The following is a 17,220-nucleotide window of genomic DNA, read 5'->3' as shown; positions in this document are numbered from 1 at the left end:
CTTTAGTATCTATGTATCTGATTGTCTTAATTTTTTTTTTTAGTTCAAACCAGAACTATAATAGGAATTTATACATAGCAATTGATTGATAAATCTCTTAAGTATCTTTTAATCTATAGGCTACCCTTCTGTGTCTCTTTTTTTTCCCCCTGGCAGTTTATTTGTTGAGGAAACCTGGTTGTTTGCTCTGTAGAATCTCCCACAATCTAGATTTGCTGATTGATTCCTTAAGGTATAATTTAACATGTTCCTTTATTCCTTATATTTTCTGTAAATTGCTAGGTCACAGGTTTGATCAAATTCAGGTTCGTTTGTTGTTATTTTGGTTTTTTATTAGTTCGCAAAGAATCCACCTGCAACGCAGGAGATGTGTACCAGAGACTTGGGTTCAATCCCTGGGTTGGGAAGATCCCCTGGAGAAGGAAATGGCAACCCTTTCCAGTATTCTTGCCTAGGAAATACCATGGACAGAGGAGCCTGGTGGGCTACAGTCCATGGGGTCACAATAGAGTCAGGTAAAACTAAGCAACTAAACAGCAACAGCAATAGGTGATGTCGTGTACTGCTGTTAGGAAGCACATAATGTCTGGTTGTCTTTTTTTTGTTTGTTTTTAATATTAGTGGCCATTGATGATAACTACCTGGATTCATTCATTCATTTCATTCATTGATTTGCACTACCTCATTTAATCCTTACAATACCTCTTCAAGGTAACTCTTTTATATGGGGGGAAATGGAAGTTCAGAAAGGTAAAGTGACTTTCCCAGGATCACATAGCTAATGAATGATAGAACTCATATTCTTAGAACTCAAACTCCTATGTATTTGACTTTAAGGCCTACATGATGGATTTTATATCCAAAAGAGCAGTTTGAGTAGTAATATCTGGCAGGCACAATGCAGAGGCTTTAAATAAGCTGTGAGACTGCTCATTTTTCAATGCTTGAATATTTTGAGATCTGATTTATTTAAGCAGTGAAGAGTTACATGGTTTGTATTCAGGTAGTTCAGTTATCTTTACATTTTTACTTCAAGTGATGTTTTCTCTAAATATGTAAAACTGTGTGTGTAAGAATCTGTGTTTTAATTGTCACTTAGATGCCCACTGGAACCTTCCTGCCCTTCTTGATCTAGGTGTAATTCCCCTGAACCTCCCAATTTACTGCTGTGGAAGCCCAAAGCACATATTGTTTTGTTAATACTTTGACCTAATTGTGAAACTTGACACCTCAAGTTCCTAAGAAAACCCCCACTTTACAAAATACTTGTGAACATACACATCACTGAAGGTTTGGTAGAGAAGACAGAAGTTACCATTCTTAAAAAATCTACACCCGAAGTTTGACTGACCCTTCAATTTGTCCCAGTCTCTCTTTATCTTGCTTGTTCTCTCTCCTCGTCTCCCTTCTCTCTCCTTTTTCAAGGGCAAAATGATAGATTATCATGAAGAACAGACCTTGGCCCTAGCTGCTACCTAGGCTCTTGAGGTTTTACTTTTAACACCTGTCAATGTATTTTTGTTCAACGAGTTCTCTTTAAAAGAAATTATGGTACCAGCTGTTCCTGTAATAATTTTTCTACCTAATTATATAAAATAAAGAGAGATTATTTTTAGATGCAAAACAACAATAATTGGTTGGATCAGATGCAGTAATCTCTAAGGTTTATCTGGCCCTGGTTATTGTAATTGCCAGTTTCTGTCAGCTAATTAAAAGTGGGGGCCTTTTACCAATCTGTTCCAGCCTTGTTGTACTATGCACCATGCTTTAGAGTTAACTGGGCCTGGATCTGCCTCCCAGCCGCATCCACTCATGAGCTAAATGATCCTGGACAATTTTTTAACTCTTCAGAGCTATTTTAGGGGATTGCTATGAGTATTATATAAGATAATGCCAATAAAACTCTTGTCACCATGCCTCAGGAAATGGTTACTACCTTCTGTGGATCAGTAGTAGCTCAGACGGTAAAGCATCTGCCTGCAATGCAGGAGACCTGGGTTCAATCGCTGGGTGGGGAAGATCCCCTGGAGAAGGAAATGGCAACCCACTCCAGTGTTCTTGCTTGGAAAACCCCGTGGACCATGGATCATGGATCATGGATTGGCAGGTCACAGTGCTTGGGGTCACAAAGAGTTGGACATGACTGAGTGACAAAACATTCATCGGTGCAAGAACCAGAAACCAGCCCTTGGAGTATAGTGAAATGTTGGCCATGACCTTCCACTTTTGTACACTTTTAAATGCACATTTTTCACACCCTCCTCCCAGAGCATTGTTAAATTTTAACTAGTATTTGATTATAAAAACCCATAAATAGCTTCTCTAAGGTAATTTGTGTGTAGAAGAGAGGTGTGTGATAGCACTTTTTTTTTTCTTTTTAATACCTAGGTGTGAAGGAATTACAAGTCCAGAAGGCTCAAAGTCTATAGTGGAAGGAATCATAGAGGAAGAAGAAGAAGACGAAGAAGGAAGTGAGTCAGTAAACAAGAGGAAAAAGGAAGATGACATGGAGGTGAGTGAAAGTTAGTATTCTTAGAAGGATGGGATAGTGTGTAAGGTGGGGAAAGGAAGGTGACATTGTTCTTTTTGTCCATCATTAGATATTTAAGGGACAAAGATACTATCATAATAGATACTTAGATTAACTATAAGATATAAAACACTTCTTTTTTCTTTTTACAATCCAGGTCTTTATTTTTATACCCAAAATGCCATGAATTCATAGGGAATGGGCTCCAGGAGTTCATGCTCCTTTCCATTGGTCCTCATGAAGTGTGCTTCTCTGGGTGGAGTAGGCTGGTGCTTCAGCTGAACCCAAGTCCCCTTCTCTTCGACTTCCTTCTTTTTCTGATCATTTCCTTCACACATTTCAGGAAGCTGTTAGCTCTTAGAGTGCCTGATTGCTCCATACGCACATTAATTCTCTTGGCAAGAATCTTGCCCTTGTTTGTTTACAATGATGCCAATAGCATGCTGGATAACACTGTAGACTCCCAGTTTTGCTCTGGTAACATTTGTGGGGCATTCCTTTTTGAACAGTACCCATCCCCTTGATATTTACAATATCACCCTCTTAGTAGATTTGCGTGTATGTGGCCAAAGGAACAACTCCATGTTTTCAAAAAGGCCTAGAGAATGTGTAGCAGTTGCCCCTCCTCTTTCTCTTTGTGTTGGTCATTTTGGCAAATTACTGGAAGATAGTGGCTCTGGCTGAAAGCATAAAGCACTTCTTTATAACTCTGACAAATTGGAATATTTTGTAGAGTATTACCCTACCCTCAGAGAGAACTGCTCTCTCATCAGGCCCTTTCTCACCTCTACTTCTGTTCCTGTGATTTATCTCATGAGAAAATCTCCCATTTCCTACCACCAGTCTACACAAAACTGATCAGATCCTACCCATCTTTCAGGGTGTATCTCCTTGGGAAGCTTTCTGACCTCAGTTTATATTAGTCCCTCCGCAGTATAGCACTGACAGTCTGTAGGACACAACTTAGCACTTTCTTTTCTGAAGTTGTGACTGAGTCATATAACTGATTTTCCTAAGCCACACTCATAATATATGGTTTTCTAATAGTCATTCCTATAATACAGGTTCAGTGTCCTCTAATAACAAGCATTGTTTCCCCTCAAAAATAACCTATGTATTTGGAGCAGAGGAACTGATGTTATGTGTGAATTTCCCTCAACATAGAGCTTAAGGTTGTGTGCATAGTAAATGTTCTGTGACAACTTGCTGAGCAACTGATTTGAGGATGGTTGTGGGAAGGGGTGCTTTTTCTGAGAAATGATTAGTGAGTGTGAGCCACAGACTTTCAGGGATGGATTATGACTGTCTTACTTATGACAGGGAATGGACTCAGTGTACACCACATATTCCTTTGGATTTGGAGATGCTAGTGTCAGCAAGGAGGAGAGTACATTGTTTAAAACAGTATTTTTAATTTAGTGAGGATCTTCTTGTCATCCTTAAGATAATACTTTGTAACTTTTTGGATTTCACAAAATTATGAATAATGCGTGATCAGTTTGCTCTCCCATAGTCTGTGAGGTGAGATCTTTTCTCACATGTTAACAGTGTAGAAACTGAGACTCAAGAGATGAAGAATTGTCCAAGGTAATCAAATAGTGTTTAGTAGATTTGAAACTCTGATACAAATTGTCAGTTACTTTTTCCCTTTTGTGTGCTAGGATCTATACTGGATGATTCACATTAACATCTCTAGTTCTCATTTTGTCTCTGCATTGTAAATATTAACAGTTTTGCGACTCAGATGCAGATACTTGCCTATGGTCAACCTGTAAATGTTAGTGCTAAAACACATCCAGATCCTCTGATTTTTAATCGCAACTCATTTTTTTCTTATCATTGTTATAGGCCCTAATATATGGGGTTTTATGAACTCCAGCAGTTCCATTAGGAGGACAAACTGAGGCACATCAATCAGTGAGGAACTTAGCTAGACAGTCTCCACCTGAGGAAGGACACAGAGAAACCCCAATAGTCACAACTTCTTGCAGTTAGTGGATAAGTCCTGGAAATCTAATGCACAGTAGTAATTATAGGCAACAGTACTGTATTATAAACTACAGAGTTGCTAAGCGACTAGATCTTAATTGTTCCCACCACAGATAAATGATAATTACGTGACATGATAGAGGTGGTTACCACGCTGTGGTGGTAGTCACTGCAGTGTATACATGTGTCAGATCAACATGCTGTACACCTTCAACAATGTTGTATGTCAGTGATACCACAATAAAGGAAAAATAAAATGATGGAGATAATATTAGTAATGCCAATTAAATGTAGCAACAACAACACAAAAAACCAGGCACAGCTTCTTAGGGGCATCTCTGTTGAGCACAGTATAAAAGTTGTGTTTGAAATGGCCCTGAGACATACAGAAGAGGTCAGTCGCATCCATTCTGTTCTGTGAAAGAAAACAAGCTATACATTTTTATTGGGGATGAGGGGACTCTAATATATAATGGTTAAAATACAGGAAAAAAAAGGAAAAACATTATTTTGGTTGTCCAAGAGATATTTCTTTATGCATAAATCTCTTTTTTAAGACTGCTTTATTAAAAAGTTTATAAGAACCTACAACTTTATTTTATAGTTGTAGGTTCTTATTATATTTAGGTTTTAATCCATTTGAGTTCATTTTTATATATTGTCCAACTTCATTCTTTTGCATGTGGGTATTCAGTTTCCCCAGCTGAATTTTGAAAAAACTGTCATTTCCTCATTGAATGGGCTCAGCATCCTTATCAAAGATCACTCGACCATATATATGAGGTTTATTTCTGGGCTCTTGAGCTTATTCCATTGCTCTATTTGTCTATCTTTATACCAGTACTGTGCTGTTTTGATTACTATAACTGTAATATATTTTGAAATAGAGTATGAGTCCTCCAGTTTTGTTTATCTTTATTAAAATTGTTTTGGTGTTTGGGATCCCTTAATATCCATATGAATTTAATGGATAAATTAATAAATATTAATCCCTTAATATTTCATATTGAATTATAGGATATATTTTTCTATTTTTGCAAACAATGCCATTGGGATTTTGAAAGTGATTGTGTTAAATATACAAATCACTTTGGGTAACATGAACATCTCAACCGTCTGGTGATCTTTAACACAATATATGCTGTCTCATGTTCACTTCTAGATTTTCATATTGTGGTTGATGTGGTATTCTAGTTATTTCAGTTATAATATTTCAAAATTTTCATGATGCAAAAAAGTGTAGAGAACATTTTATTTGTTCAACTTGTATTTGATGGGCACATACTCTGTGCCATCTACTTTATATTGAAGTTTAACAGATTTTGTTATATTTGGTCATTTCCTTTTTAAATTACTATTTAAATTATATATAAATTACTGTTGATATAAATAAACCTACATATGGAGAAGGAAACAGCAACCCACTCTGGTATTCTTGCCTGGAGAATTCCACGGACAGAGAAGCCTGGTGGGCTATAGTCCATGAGGTTGCAAAAAGTCGGACACGACCGAGCACGCTCACACACTAACATGCATGTTTACATCGTATCATTGTCATATATAAAAATATAAGAAAAAATATTTTATCAACATATTTTCAGTTTTCCCTTCTAGTTCTTTCTCAAAGCACACCGTATTTTTCCAGTAGTAACCCTAACTTAAATGACATGTTGTACTCTGCGTCTACGTCATAAGCATTTTTCCATACTGCAGTGTGGGTTTTGTAGTTATTCTTTTGATAATGTGTTATTTTTGCCAGTTGAGTATAAGAAGCTCAATCTTGGTTGTACCAGTTTACTAGCTTTGTGATCTTAAGAAAGTTTCCTAGGTTCACTGAAACTAATAAAAGTAAAAAGTTTACTTCTAATCATCTAAACATGCAGGTACAACAATAACTTATATCACAAGGCTGTTATAAAGACTAAATGTATATTAAAATGTCTGGGACATGGTAGGACCTTAATATGTGCTAGTTTCTTTCCCTTTCCTTTTCCCACGGACCTAGTTTTTTTCCTGTTCCTCCTGGGATTGCCCTCAGAGACTCAAAACTTGCTCTTACTCCTTCAGACCAAGAAAGACCATCCATACACTTGGAGAATTGAACTGGCAAAAACAGAAAAATACTGGGATGGCTGGTTCCGAGGCTTATCCAATCTCTTTCTTAGTTGTCCTATTCCTAAATTGCTGCTCCTGGCTGGTAAGTGTGCATGTGTATGTATTAGTCAGCCTGGGATGCCATAACAAAATACTGGGTGGCTTAAACAATTCTGGAAGCTGTAAGTCTGAAATAAGGGTTCCAGCCTGTCAGGTTCTGCTGAGAGCTTTCTTAACTGGCTTGCAAACCACCACCTTCTCACTGTGCTCTTACGTGGCAGAGAGTGCGAGAGCACCAGTCTTATCTTACGAGGGCCCTACCTTTGTGACATTAACCTTAATTACTTCCTCATTTAACCTTAATTACCTTCATATCTCCAAATGTGGTCCCATTGTGAATTAGGGTTTCATCATATAAATTTTGCGGGGGGACACAATTCAGTCCCTAGCAGTGTATGTATATTGTCATCTCAGTATGTCTTTGTTAAAAGTGTTTACCATATGGGTAGCGACTTCCAAAGTGAAATACCATCCTTACTCATTTGTGCCCTTTCTCCTTCCTTTGACAAATCCAAAACTAAGCATGAGCATCCACCAGGGATGACCTAATTCTGGCCTGGTCTCTGTACCTGGTCAAACCCAAGTCCTTCTCCTTGAGTCGTATAAGGATATTCTGAGTAAAAAGGAAATTTAAAAAGTAAAGCCTGTTTTCAGAAAGCAGCTTAAACAAGCAAAGTGATTATGGGAAACATCAGCCTCGAAAGCTTCATGTGGTGAGACTGTACACTCAGGAAGTTAGGATTGGCATTAACATGAATTGAGAAGGTCATCATGTTTACCACTTTGTAACAATTTTTACTTCATAACAGCAAAACCTGTTTCATACCGCCTTTTCAAGTAAGCTACTTGTGGATTCTCTTATTTTGTTCTAGGTGTTGATAGATTGGATAAAGATCTGACTATTGGCCAAATGCAAGGTAAGTTATGAAGAAATTACATTCCTAGGTCCCCTGAGGGCAGAGAAATGGGCAAAGTCATGTGGAAATTTTCTGTCTAAATTGGGAATTATATTACCACATAGACCTCAGAGTTGTAAGAATTAAAGTGATGCAGTGTCTTTGAAAGGGGCATTATAAAGTACTGTGTGCAGATGTATTATGAAAGGAGATATTCTGAATACTGATCAGTATTTTTATTATTGTTAGAATTCTTAGGAAAGGGAAAGGTCCAAGATAACCCAAATACAAAAATATACAAGTTCTGTTTAGAAGACAACATGATGAGGTGGTAAAAGCTAGGACTCTGCGGTTGGGAGAACTGTGTTTGAGTACTGCTGCTTTCCTACTAATTTTTTTTCACCCTGGGCAAGTTACTTGACCTGCCTTAGCTTTAATTTTCTCAATCTGTAGAATGAGAAAATTGATGGCAGCCTCACAGGGATTGTGAGGTGTAATGAGTAGGAAAGTGACATGTGCTCAGGTTCAGGTGTGCTGGCCAGATGACTGTGGAGGCAGTGGAACCGATTTCATGGAAGCTCTTGGCTTTAGTGCAGATGCAAGGCTTGGTAAAGGTGAAGTCAATAGGCATTGGCAACTTCGGGTTATAGGAAAAAAAGGTGCCAACTCCAGGGCCAAGGTTTCAGGCTTAAGCAGATTCTGTTGCTAAGTTTCCTTCTTTTCTACTTACTCTCCCTGGGCAATCTCATGGTTCCCATTTACACCCTGATAACTCACAAAGCTAACCCTCTGACTCATACCTCTCTCCTGGGGTCCACACCTGGACCATGTATCAAACCTGCTGGACATCTCTGCTTGGATGTCTCATGGCCTTGATGGCCAGGGATGGGTTCCATATTCTTTGGTCTCCTTAGAGATCTTGCTTTATCAGTCATCTCTGTCCACTCTTAATAAAATGATCACATTTGTTTGAGCTTACAGTGTTATACAGGACAGTGTGAAAAAGTAGTTTAGTACCGTCTGGAACATAGTTAAGCACTCAGATGGTAACTTATTATTGTAATAATAAATCTCAAAATCTTTAATTTACAAATCCCTTAATGATAAGGCCCCCACTTACATCTCCAGCCTCATTGTTAACTCTCATGAGCACCATGCCAAAGTTTTTCTTCTCAAGAGCAAATACCATTTCATCCTCTGTTTCTTTGTGTAAGTTACTTTTTCTGTGTGGGAAGCCTTCCTGGATCCCTGTTTTATTGCAAAGACCCAATTCCTGTATCTGTCCAGTTCCATGTGCTTAGTGTTAGCCTAGGAACTATATGCTGCATTAAAATCTGAGTTTTATGTTTTGCTCTCCCACTAGACTGTAGTGTAAATAGGAACTGTTTCTTTCTATGTGTCTGGCCCAAAGTAAATGCATATTAAGTAGGTGCAGAAGGAAGAAGTGAAGGGAAATGATTTGCTCAAGGTTATAATGTCAAGTATTATCATCTTCCTCACAGGCTTGTTAATTGGGTCCAGACTGTTGGGGTGGGGTGATGGGGAGGTCCTGGCCTGCTAACATGACCTGTGAGGCTGCAAAGATGGTAAGGAGAGGACCATTTTAGTCCTTGAGGTGGCTTTGGTTTATATCTTCCCTAGGGAAGTTCCAGATGCAGGTCCTGCCCCAGTGTGGCCACGCAGTCCATGAGGATGCTCCAGACAAGGTGAGTCTGGTGCTGGATGCCTGTAAAAGGGCAACTGGGAGAGTAACTGTGGATCTCAAAGAAGACAGCATAAGCCTCTGAGTCAGCCTGTGTTGCTGCAGCAGCTGCTGTGGGGCCCACACACATGCAATCCCACCAGCACCCCAGACCTCTCCCTGGCAGCTGCTTTTGGTCTTGCCTTTCTGTGTGTGGGCTGAGGAGCTACTGGTGCCCTGCTGTTTTACCCAGGGCCCTGTGGTTAAGATGGAGAAGGGAATAGCAACCCACTCCAGTATTCTTGCTTGGAGAATCCCATGGAGAGAGACGAGCCTCCTCCATGGGGTCGCAAAGAGTCGGACACGATTGAGTGACTAACACACTGTGGTTAAGATTGTAAGCTCTGCTTCTCTATTATCCCCAAAAGCCAGATGGAAGAAGGAATAACTGTGGTAGACACTGCTCCCTAAAACACACACAGTTAGGAATTAATATGTGCTCCTCCTGTAGGAAAAAAGTGCTTTGTAACTCTACGGGGATAACTAAGCCTTCACATCATTCCTCTTGACTTTTCTGGAGCCATCCCTGCAGGACCCAGGTCCTTTTGCTTTCAGGCTCCCCAGAACTGCAGGACCATGAGTCCACTATAATGCCTTAACTTCCAACAGAAGCCCATAAGACCTCCAAGGCTGAACCCCGTAGCTACCCTTAACATGGCCTGGAATATCTCTCCCTTTTGCAGGTAGCTGAAGCTGTTGCCACTTTCCTGATTCGGCACAGGTTTGCAGAGCCTATCGGTGGATTCCAGTGGTAAGGAAGTACAAAGATTTAAAGAGCCCAGCAGTACCCCAACAAGGAGATATTTGCAAGGTTGTAAATATCTCTGCCTCACCCCTGCCTGGGTTAGGTCACCATGCCTTTCTTCTTCCTCCTCAACACAGAGCCCAGCGTGTGTGTTTCTGCAAAGCCGTGGTTGGTTCTTTCCGTGTGCTCTGGTCCAGTGAGTTGTTGCTAAACTGACATTAAACAGTGCCTAGTCCCCTACCCGCTTTGTGATGTGTACTTTTTCTTGAGATGCCCCTTCCTGTGGAGGCTGGGATGGGAATTATCCATTCCCGGGCTCTTAGAAAAATTCTATATGCCTTCTCCTGTCCTGCTGTTGAGGAAGGTGAGGCAGGCCTTGAGGCTATGTAGACATCTGGAGCAGGGTTTCCAGCCTCAGCACTGTTTACATTTGAGGCAGGTAATCCTTTGTGCTGGTGGGGCTGTTCTGCGCACTATAGCGTGATGAACAATATCCCTGGACTTTGCATTCTAGGAACCAGTAGCACCCTCTCAACACACACAGTTGTGACAAGCAAAAATGTTCCTAGATTTTACCTAATGTCTTAAGGGAGGCAAAGTCATTCCCATTTGGGAACCACTGGTCTAGAGGAAAAAGGATGCCTCTCATCTTGGGAAACTCTTTGTCAGATTGGGAGACACAGTAGATTTCTTTTTGTGGAGGAGGAGGAAAAGAGGCATGGTGACCCAAACCACATGGTCCTGGTCCCACCTCGAGGAGCTCCCAGTCTTTGCTGCAGAAGGCCCCATCCTCACAGAGCCCCACAGGCCATATGAAGAGTCATGCCTGCCAGTTGGAAAGTCTCTTTTCTAATTCTGATGATGGTCCAAGGGAACTTGTTCCCCACCCTCAGAAAGTTTGAAGAAAAAATGTTGAAGAAATATAAACAGTTTTTACATCACGGAGTTCAAAATGCCAGGGCCTAAGTGGTTTGGATGACAAAGCAAGGTGGGCACTGAAAATGCCAGGGCCTGGTACAGTGAGCCACAGTGATTCCCTGATGTCAGACCACCCCTCAAGCAGCTGACCATTGATGGATCCCAGGAACCAACAATAAAGTTTCTCAGTAAGTTTCTTAGTTTCTCAGTAAGCAGTGTCTGGGGGCCCTGGCCCGTTTGAAGCTGTGGTCTGATCAGCCGTACATTGAGAGCACACCCTGTGTCTAGCCCTGGATGGGCTGAGAAGAGGTGGAGAGATGTGCAAAGGCCATGGTGATCATTAGGGAGCGCTTCCTGGATGAGACAGGGTAAGCCAGTGACAGTCACATTTGTTTTCCATTCTCTCTCCACTCTTCACAGTGTGTTTCCTGGCTGTTAGTGACCTGCTCTCCTTCCCTCCCTCAACATTGAGCTCTGTTGTAAATACATCGCACCAGAGGCCACTGTGATGCCGCTGTCTCCTCCTCACCATCCCGCCCGACCATGTGACACCGGCTCCCTGTAGACGGGCATCCCCAGATGTACAAACCCTTTTGTGTATTCCTGCCCAAAGCATTGTTTTCCAGGGCCTTCGATCAACATTGGTCTCCCCAGTCTAAGGCTCTCCAGCTCCTCTCCCTTCCCTGTTCAGGGATAGCTCTTGCCTGTCCTCCCTGCCTTGCCTTGGGTGAAGCCTCCATCAGAACCGCCACCCTGGGCCCCTGTTCCTGGCATTAGGTAATGTACCTGGGTCCCCATGTTTCCCCAGGTACAGGGACCTCCATTGCTTGAGATTGTTCTTGCCATGGTCCTGCCCTACCTCATGGGCTAGACCATGTGCAAGATGGTCTTTATTTTTCCCTTTTAAATAAAACACCAGTCGGATACCTTTTTATCCCCGTCTTATTCTTCTAGGCTTGGAAGACCCAGAGAGGTCAGGATCTCATCCTTAGGTAGAGGGAGGGGTGGTGGATAGCATCACAAGAAACTAGCCTGAAAATCAGGCTCAGCCAGTCCAAGCACATGGCCTCCCATCTGGGGAGGGCCCACGTCCCACTCCCACATGTCTGGGCACCTGCCCTGGGCTGAGGCCAGGCTGCTCCAGGGGCCTCTTGAGCCCTCACCTGCCATAAAGCAACCCAGGTTGACTACAGCCCATGCACAAAGCCACCGGCTAAGGCCCGTGGAGTTGTTTTTAAGAAGCAGATTTAACCATTTTCATAGTTGGTCCCTGGAGGTATGCAGACTGCCCGCTTGCCTTTTCTAGACCCACAGCTTATCTTAGTCGTTTGTGGTTTCCATGTCACCCTTCATAGAAACAGTCCAGTCCAGCATCCTCAACATTTGCCCTCTTCCAGCTGCCTCATCACAGCACTTCAGCCTCCCTGCTGCCCAGGCACGCCATTTCCAAGGGTAGGGAGAGGCAGTCTCCTGCAGCCCATCTTCTCTGTGACTGTCTTAGGTGATGCGTAGCCCTCTCCACCTTTTGACCCCTCAACTTCCTATCCCTGTCCTGCTTCAGGGTCCGAAGTCTGGGACCTTCTTTGTTTCTTTGTTATTTATGACCTTGTTTAAAGAAAATAAATATCTCCCAACCTTTATCTGGTCTTTCTCTATGGAGTTGTCCTTATTTCTTTTGATCTAGGGGTTGGGGACAGTTCACTGGATTTAGTCACCATAGAGCTCCAGCAAAGCCTGTTTGTTTCCTGCAGCCCATTAATGTCTTATGCTCCGCCTGCTCCCCAGAGCCAGAATGCCCATTAGAATGGACAGAGTCAGCCTCCACTGCAGCCAGGGAGACTAGATTCTAATCCTCTCTCTTCCAGTTATGTACTGTGTTGACTTTGGTCTAGAACAGGACAGTCTGTACACTGTTCACATGACCTCAAGCTTTCAGAGTTTCGCATATGCTAATGCCCAAAGTCTATCTACAAGTTCAAGCACCTCCTCAACTCTGTAGACACTTAGGTCTGTCTACTTGTCCAGATGACCAAAAGCCACTCACATTGACCATTCCTAAAGCTGAACTTACGTTCCCCCTAAAAGTTGTTCTTTCTCCCATATTTCCTAGGTCAGTAGTGATAGGTTCCACCATCTCTCCACTGGTCTAAACAAGGCAGCCAAAGTGTCCTTGATGGCTTCCTCTCTTATATTCACAACTGCCATCCATTCTCTATTCTATGTCTCCTCCTCTCCTTGCCACAGCCCCTCCCCTGGCTACTCTCTACACATTGTTGGAGTCTTCTTAGCAGGTGTTGGAGCTAGGCTGCCTAAATTAGAACCTAAGGCCCATCCCTTACTGGATGTATCAGATAGCTAAGTACTTTTCGCTCTTTGTGCTTTGGTTTCCTCATCTGAAAAATAGAGGTCAACAGTATTTACCGCATAGGGTCTTGAGGACTACACAAGTTAATATAGGTTAACTCTCTCAGTAACTGATGTAGGGTTCCTATCATGTCACTCCCATACTATAGTTAAGACCTTTACTCAGAGTGGCCTGTGGTCAGCAGCATTCATAAGTATCATCTGGAAGCTTGTTCAAGATTTTGTCCTTACCCCAGACCTTTTGAGTCAGTACTGATCTACATCCAAACAAGCACATTATTCTGAGAAGTTCTGGTTTGTATGTTCACTAAATATATCTGAGTAAAGCATGAGCTCCTAGCAGAGAAACGTCCCTGTGTGTGTTCTGTGTGCTTCCCACAAGCCCTTCTGGGGGCGGGAGGGGCCTACCAAGGTCTCTGCTGGGCTGTTTGCACTCTGTCCACAGGGGGGCAGCATGGTCAAATGCGTGTTTTTCAGGGACACAGCCAATTTTGTTCACCAGGTTAAGTCATAATAGTGATCAAAGTTGAGCAGCTAATTCACTGTACACACAACTATTTAATCCTCATGGCAACCCTATGAGGTAGGTGATGTTGTCATTTGACAGGCAGGCATTAGGTCCAAATTCATATAGCTCAGAAGTGGCGTCAGAATTCAAACTTAGCTTTTTTTTCCTCTTTACACTGCCTCCTGGATAATATAGGGGACCCTCGGCAGAGGTCATTTTGGTACAGATACCTGGCAAGAGGATGATAACCAGGCTTGATGGATGGAAAGTGAGAAACATTCACTTTATATTAGATACTCTGCTGCTAAGTCACTTCAGTTGTGTCCGACTCTGTGCGACCCCATAGACGGCAGCCCACCAGGCTCCCCCGTCCCTGGGATTCTCCAGGCAAGAACACTGGAGTGGGTTGCCATTTCCTTCTCCAGTGCATGAAAGTGAAAGTGAAGTCGCTCAGTCGTGTCCGACTCTTTGCGACCCCATGGACTGCAGCCTTTCAGGCTCCTCCATCCATGGGATTTCCCAGGCAAGAGTATTGGAGTGGGGTGCCATTGCCTTCTCCAGATACCCTGCTAGTTACACCTTAATCTTTGGAATCCTTGTGAAGTATGGGCATTATTGTTCTCAATTTATTGTTTTTTTTAAAGTTCACATAAATTGTCATTTTTTAAATTTAAGTATATTTTTAATTTAAGTTGATTTACAATGTGTTAGTTTCAGGTAGAGCAAGGTGGTTTAGTTATATACATGTGTTCTTTTTCAGATTCTTTTCCATTACAGGTTATTATGAGATATTGAATATAGTTCCCTGTGGTATGAAATAGGTCATTGTTGTGTATCTACTTTATATGTGTATATTTTGTGTAAACATTAATCCCAAAGTCCTAATTTACCCCTCTCCCGACCTTTCCCTTTTGGAAACCATAAATTTGTTTTTGAAGTCTGTGAGTCTTTTTATATAAATTCATTTATATCATTTTTTTAGATTCCATATAGAAGTGATATCATATGATATTTGTCTTTTTCTGTCACATTCATGGACCTAGAGATTATATTGTTGCTGGAGATCCATGTTGCTGGAGATGGCATTATTTCATTCTTTTTATGGCTAAGTAGTATTCCATTGTGTATACACACACACACACCAAAGCTTTATCCATTCATCTGTTGATGGACATTTAGGTTGCTTCCATGTCTCGGCTACAGTAAATAGTGCTGCAGTGAACACTGGGGTGCCTGTATCTTTCAAATTAAGAGTTTTCGTCTTTTCCAGATATATGCTCAGGAGTGGAATCGCTGGATTGTATGACAACTCTGTTTTTGGTTCTTTAAGGAACTTCCAGACTGGCTTCCGTAGCAGCTGCACCAATTTACATTCCTACCAACGGTGTAGGAGGGTTCCCTTTTCCAGCATTTCACACCCTTTCCAGCATTTATTATTTGTAGACTTTTTGATGATGGCCATTCTGACTGGTGTGAAGTGATACTTCACTGTAGTTTTGACCTGTATTTCTTGACTAGTTAGTGATGCTGAACATCTTTTCATGTGCCTGTTGGCCCATCTGCACGTCTTCTTTGGAGAACTGTCTGTTTAGGTTTTCTGCCCATTTTGGGATTGGGTTATTTTGATTCTGAGCTATATGAGTTGTCTGTATATTTTGGAAATTAATTCCTTGTCGTTCACATCATTTGCAAATATTTTCTCGCATTCTGTAGGTTGTCCTTTCATTTTGTTTATGCTGTTCTTTGCTGTGCAAAAGCTTTTAAGTTTAATTAGGTCCCGTTTGTTTAGTTTTGCTTTTATTTCCATCACTTCAGGCCAACAGATCCAAAAAAATCACTGTGATTATGTCAAAGAGTGTTCTGTGTTTTCCTACAGAGATTTTTATAGTATCTAGTCTCTTTTTAAAAATAATTTTATTTATTTGTTATTTTTGTGCTGAATCTTCATTGCTTCTAGTTGTGGAGAGCAGGGGCTACTCTCGAGTTGCAGTGCATGGGCTCTCATTACAGTAGCTTCTCCTGCTGTGGAGCAGGGCTCAGTAGCTGTGGTACCTGGGCTTAGTTGCTCCACAGTATGTGGGATCTTCCCGGACCAGGGATTGAACCTGAGTCTCCTGTGTTGGCAGGCGGATTCTTTACCACTGAGCCACCAGGGAAGCCCAGTATCTGGTCTTATATTTAGGTCTTTAATCCATTCTGAGTTTATTAGGTCTTTAATCCATTTTAAGATGTTAGAGAATGTTCTAATTTCAGTCTTTTACATGTAGCTATCCAGTTTTCACATATTGCTGAAGCCTGGCTTGGAGAATTTTGAGCATTACTTTACTAGCGTGTGAGATGAGTGCAATTGTGCAGTAGTTTGAGCATTCTTTGGCATTGCCTTTCTTTGGGATTGGAATGAAAACTGACCTTTTCCAGTCCTGTGGCCACTGCTGAGTTTTCCAAATTTGCTGGCATATTGAGTGCAGCACTTTAAGTTGGCTTAAAGCTCAACATTCAGAAAACGAAGATCATGGCATCCGGTCCCACCGCTTCATGGGAAATAGATGGAGAAACAGTAGAAACAGTGTCAGACTTTATTTTTCTGGGCTCCAAAATCACTACAGATGGTGACTGCAGCCATGAAATTAAAAGATGCTTACTCCTTGGAAGGAAAGTTACCACCAACCTAGATAGCATATTCAAAAGCAGAGACATTACTTTGCCAACAAAGGTTCGTCTAGTCAAGGCTATGGTTTTTCCTGTGGTCATGTATGGATGTGAGAGTTGGACTGTGAAGAAGGCTGAGCGCCGAAGAATTGATGCTTTTGAACTGTGGTGTTGGAGAAGACTCTTGAGAGTCCCTTGGACGGCAAGGAGATCCAACCAGTCCATTCTGAAGGAGATCAGCCCTGGGATTTCTTTAGAAGGAATGATGCTAAAGCTGAAACTCCAGTACTTTGGCCACCTCATGCGAAGAGTTGACTCATTGGAAAAGACTCTGATGCTGGGAGGGATTGGGGGCAGGAGGAGAAGGGGACAACAGAGGATGAGATGGCTGGATGGCATCACTGACTCGATGGACGTGAGTCTGGGTGAACTCTGGGAGTTGGTGATGGACAGGGAGGCCTGGCGTGCTGCGATTCATGGGGTCGCAAAGAGTCGGACACGACTGAGCGACTGATCTGATCTGATCCAGTTTTCCCCCAATTTAAAGGCAAAGAAACTGAATTTCAGAGATGTGAAATGACTTGCCCATAGACATGGCTAGGAGGTGGCAGGATCTTTGAGCATTCCACTATCTCCTAGTAGAGAAGAGACCATTCATATGTTCACAAAACGTATTTTTTTTTTTTTTTTTTTTTTTAATTGAAGGGTAATTGCTTTACAGTATTG

At 41.8% G+C, this 17,220-nt stretch overlaps 2 protein-coding genes and 1 pseudogene across 5 annotated transcripts in view; 1 reads left to right on the top strand and 2 right to left on the bottom strand.

Moving 5' to 3' along the window:
* Window positions 1-12,611, top strand: part of PPME1 (protein phosphatase methylesterase 1) — a 50,050-nt gene extending 37,439 nt beyond the window's left edge. The window contains exons 9-14 of one of the 2 annotated variants that reach the window (XM_070383740.1): window positions 2,389-2,512; window positions 6,587-6,716; window positions 7,546-7,590; window positions 9,211-9,275; window positions 9,994-10,061; window positions 11,394-12,611. In XM_070383740.1, the coding sequence (XP_070239841.1) occupies window positions 2,389-2,512; window positions 6,587-6,716; window positions 7,546-7,590; window positions 9,211-9,275; window positions 9,994-10,061; window positions 11,394-11,412 (451 nt within the window). In that variant the 3' untranslated portion in view covers window positions 11,413-12,611. The other variant, XM_070383741.1, reaches the window with a different exon arrangement.
* The window catches only part of P4HA3 (prolyl 4-hydroxylase subunit alpha 3), a 72,421-nt gene that overhangs the window by 9,376 nt on the left and 45,825 nt on the right, over window positions 1-17,220 (bottom strand). Inside the window, exon 14 of one of the 3 annotated variants that reach the window (XM_070383738.1) lies at window positions 13,136-16,376. The exons of the other annotated variants lie outside the window; for them this stretch is intronic. Within the exon in view, the coding sequence (XP_070239839.1) occupies window positions 16,356-16,376 (21 nt within the window). The 3' untranslated portion in view covers window positions 13,136-16,355. Of the gene's footprint in view, window positions 1-13,135; window positions 16,377-17,220 lie in introns of those variants that run through there. 3 annotated transcript variants of the gene reach the window in all.
* On the bottom strand, window positions 2,519-3,305 carry LOC102286218 (large ribosomal subunit protein eL21-like; annotated as a pseudogene).

Source organism: Bos mutus, chromosome 15 (genome assembly GCF_027580195.1).
Source record: "Bos mutus isolate GX-2022 chromosome 15, NWIPB_WYAK_1.1, whole genome shotgun sequence".
NCBI classification, from domain to species: Eukaryota; Metazoa; Chordata; class Mammalia; order Artiodactyla; family Bovidae; genus Bos; species Bos mutus.
The sequence above is the reverse complement of the archived record's forward strand: the minus strand, read 5'-3'. Positions and strand labels throughout refer to the sequence as shown.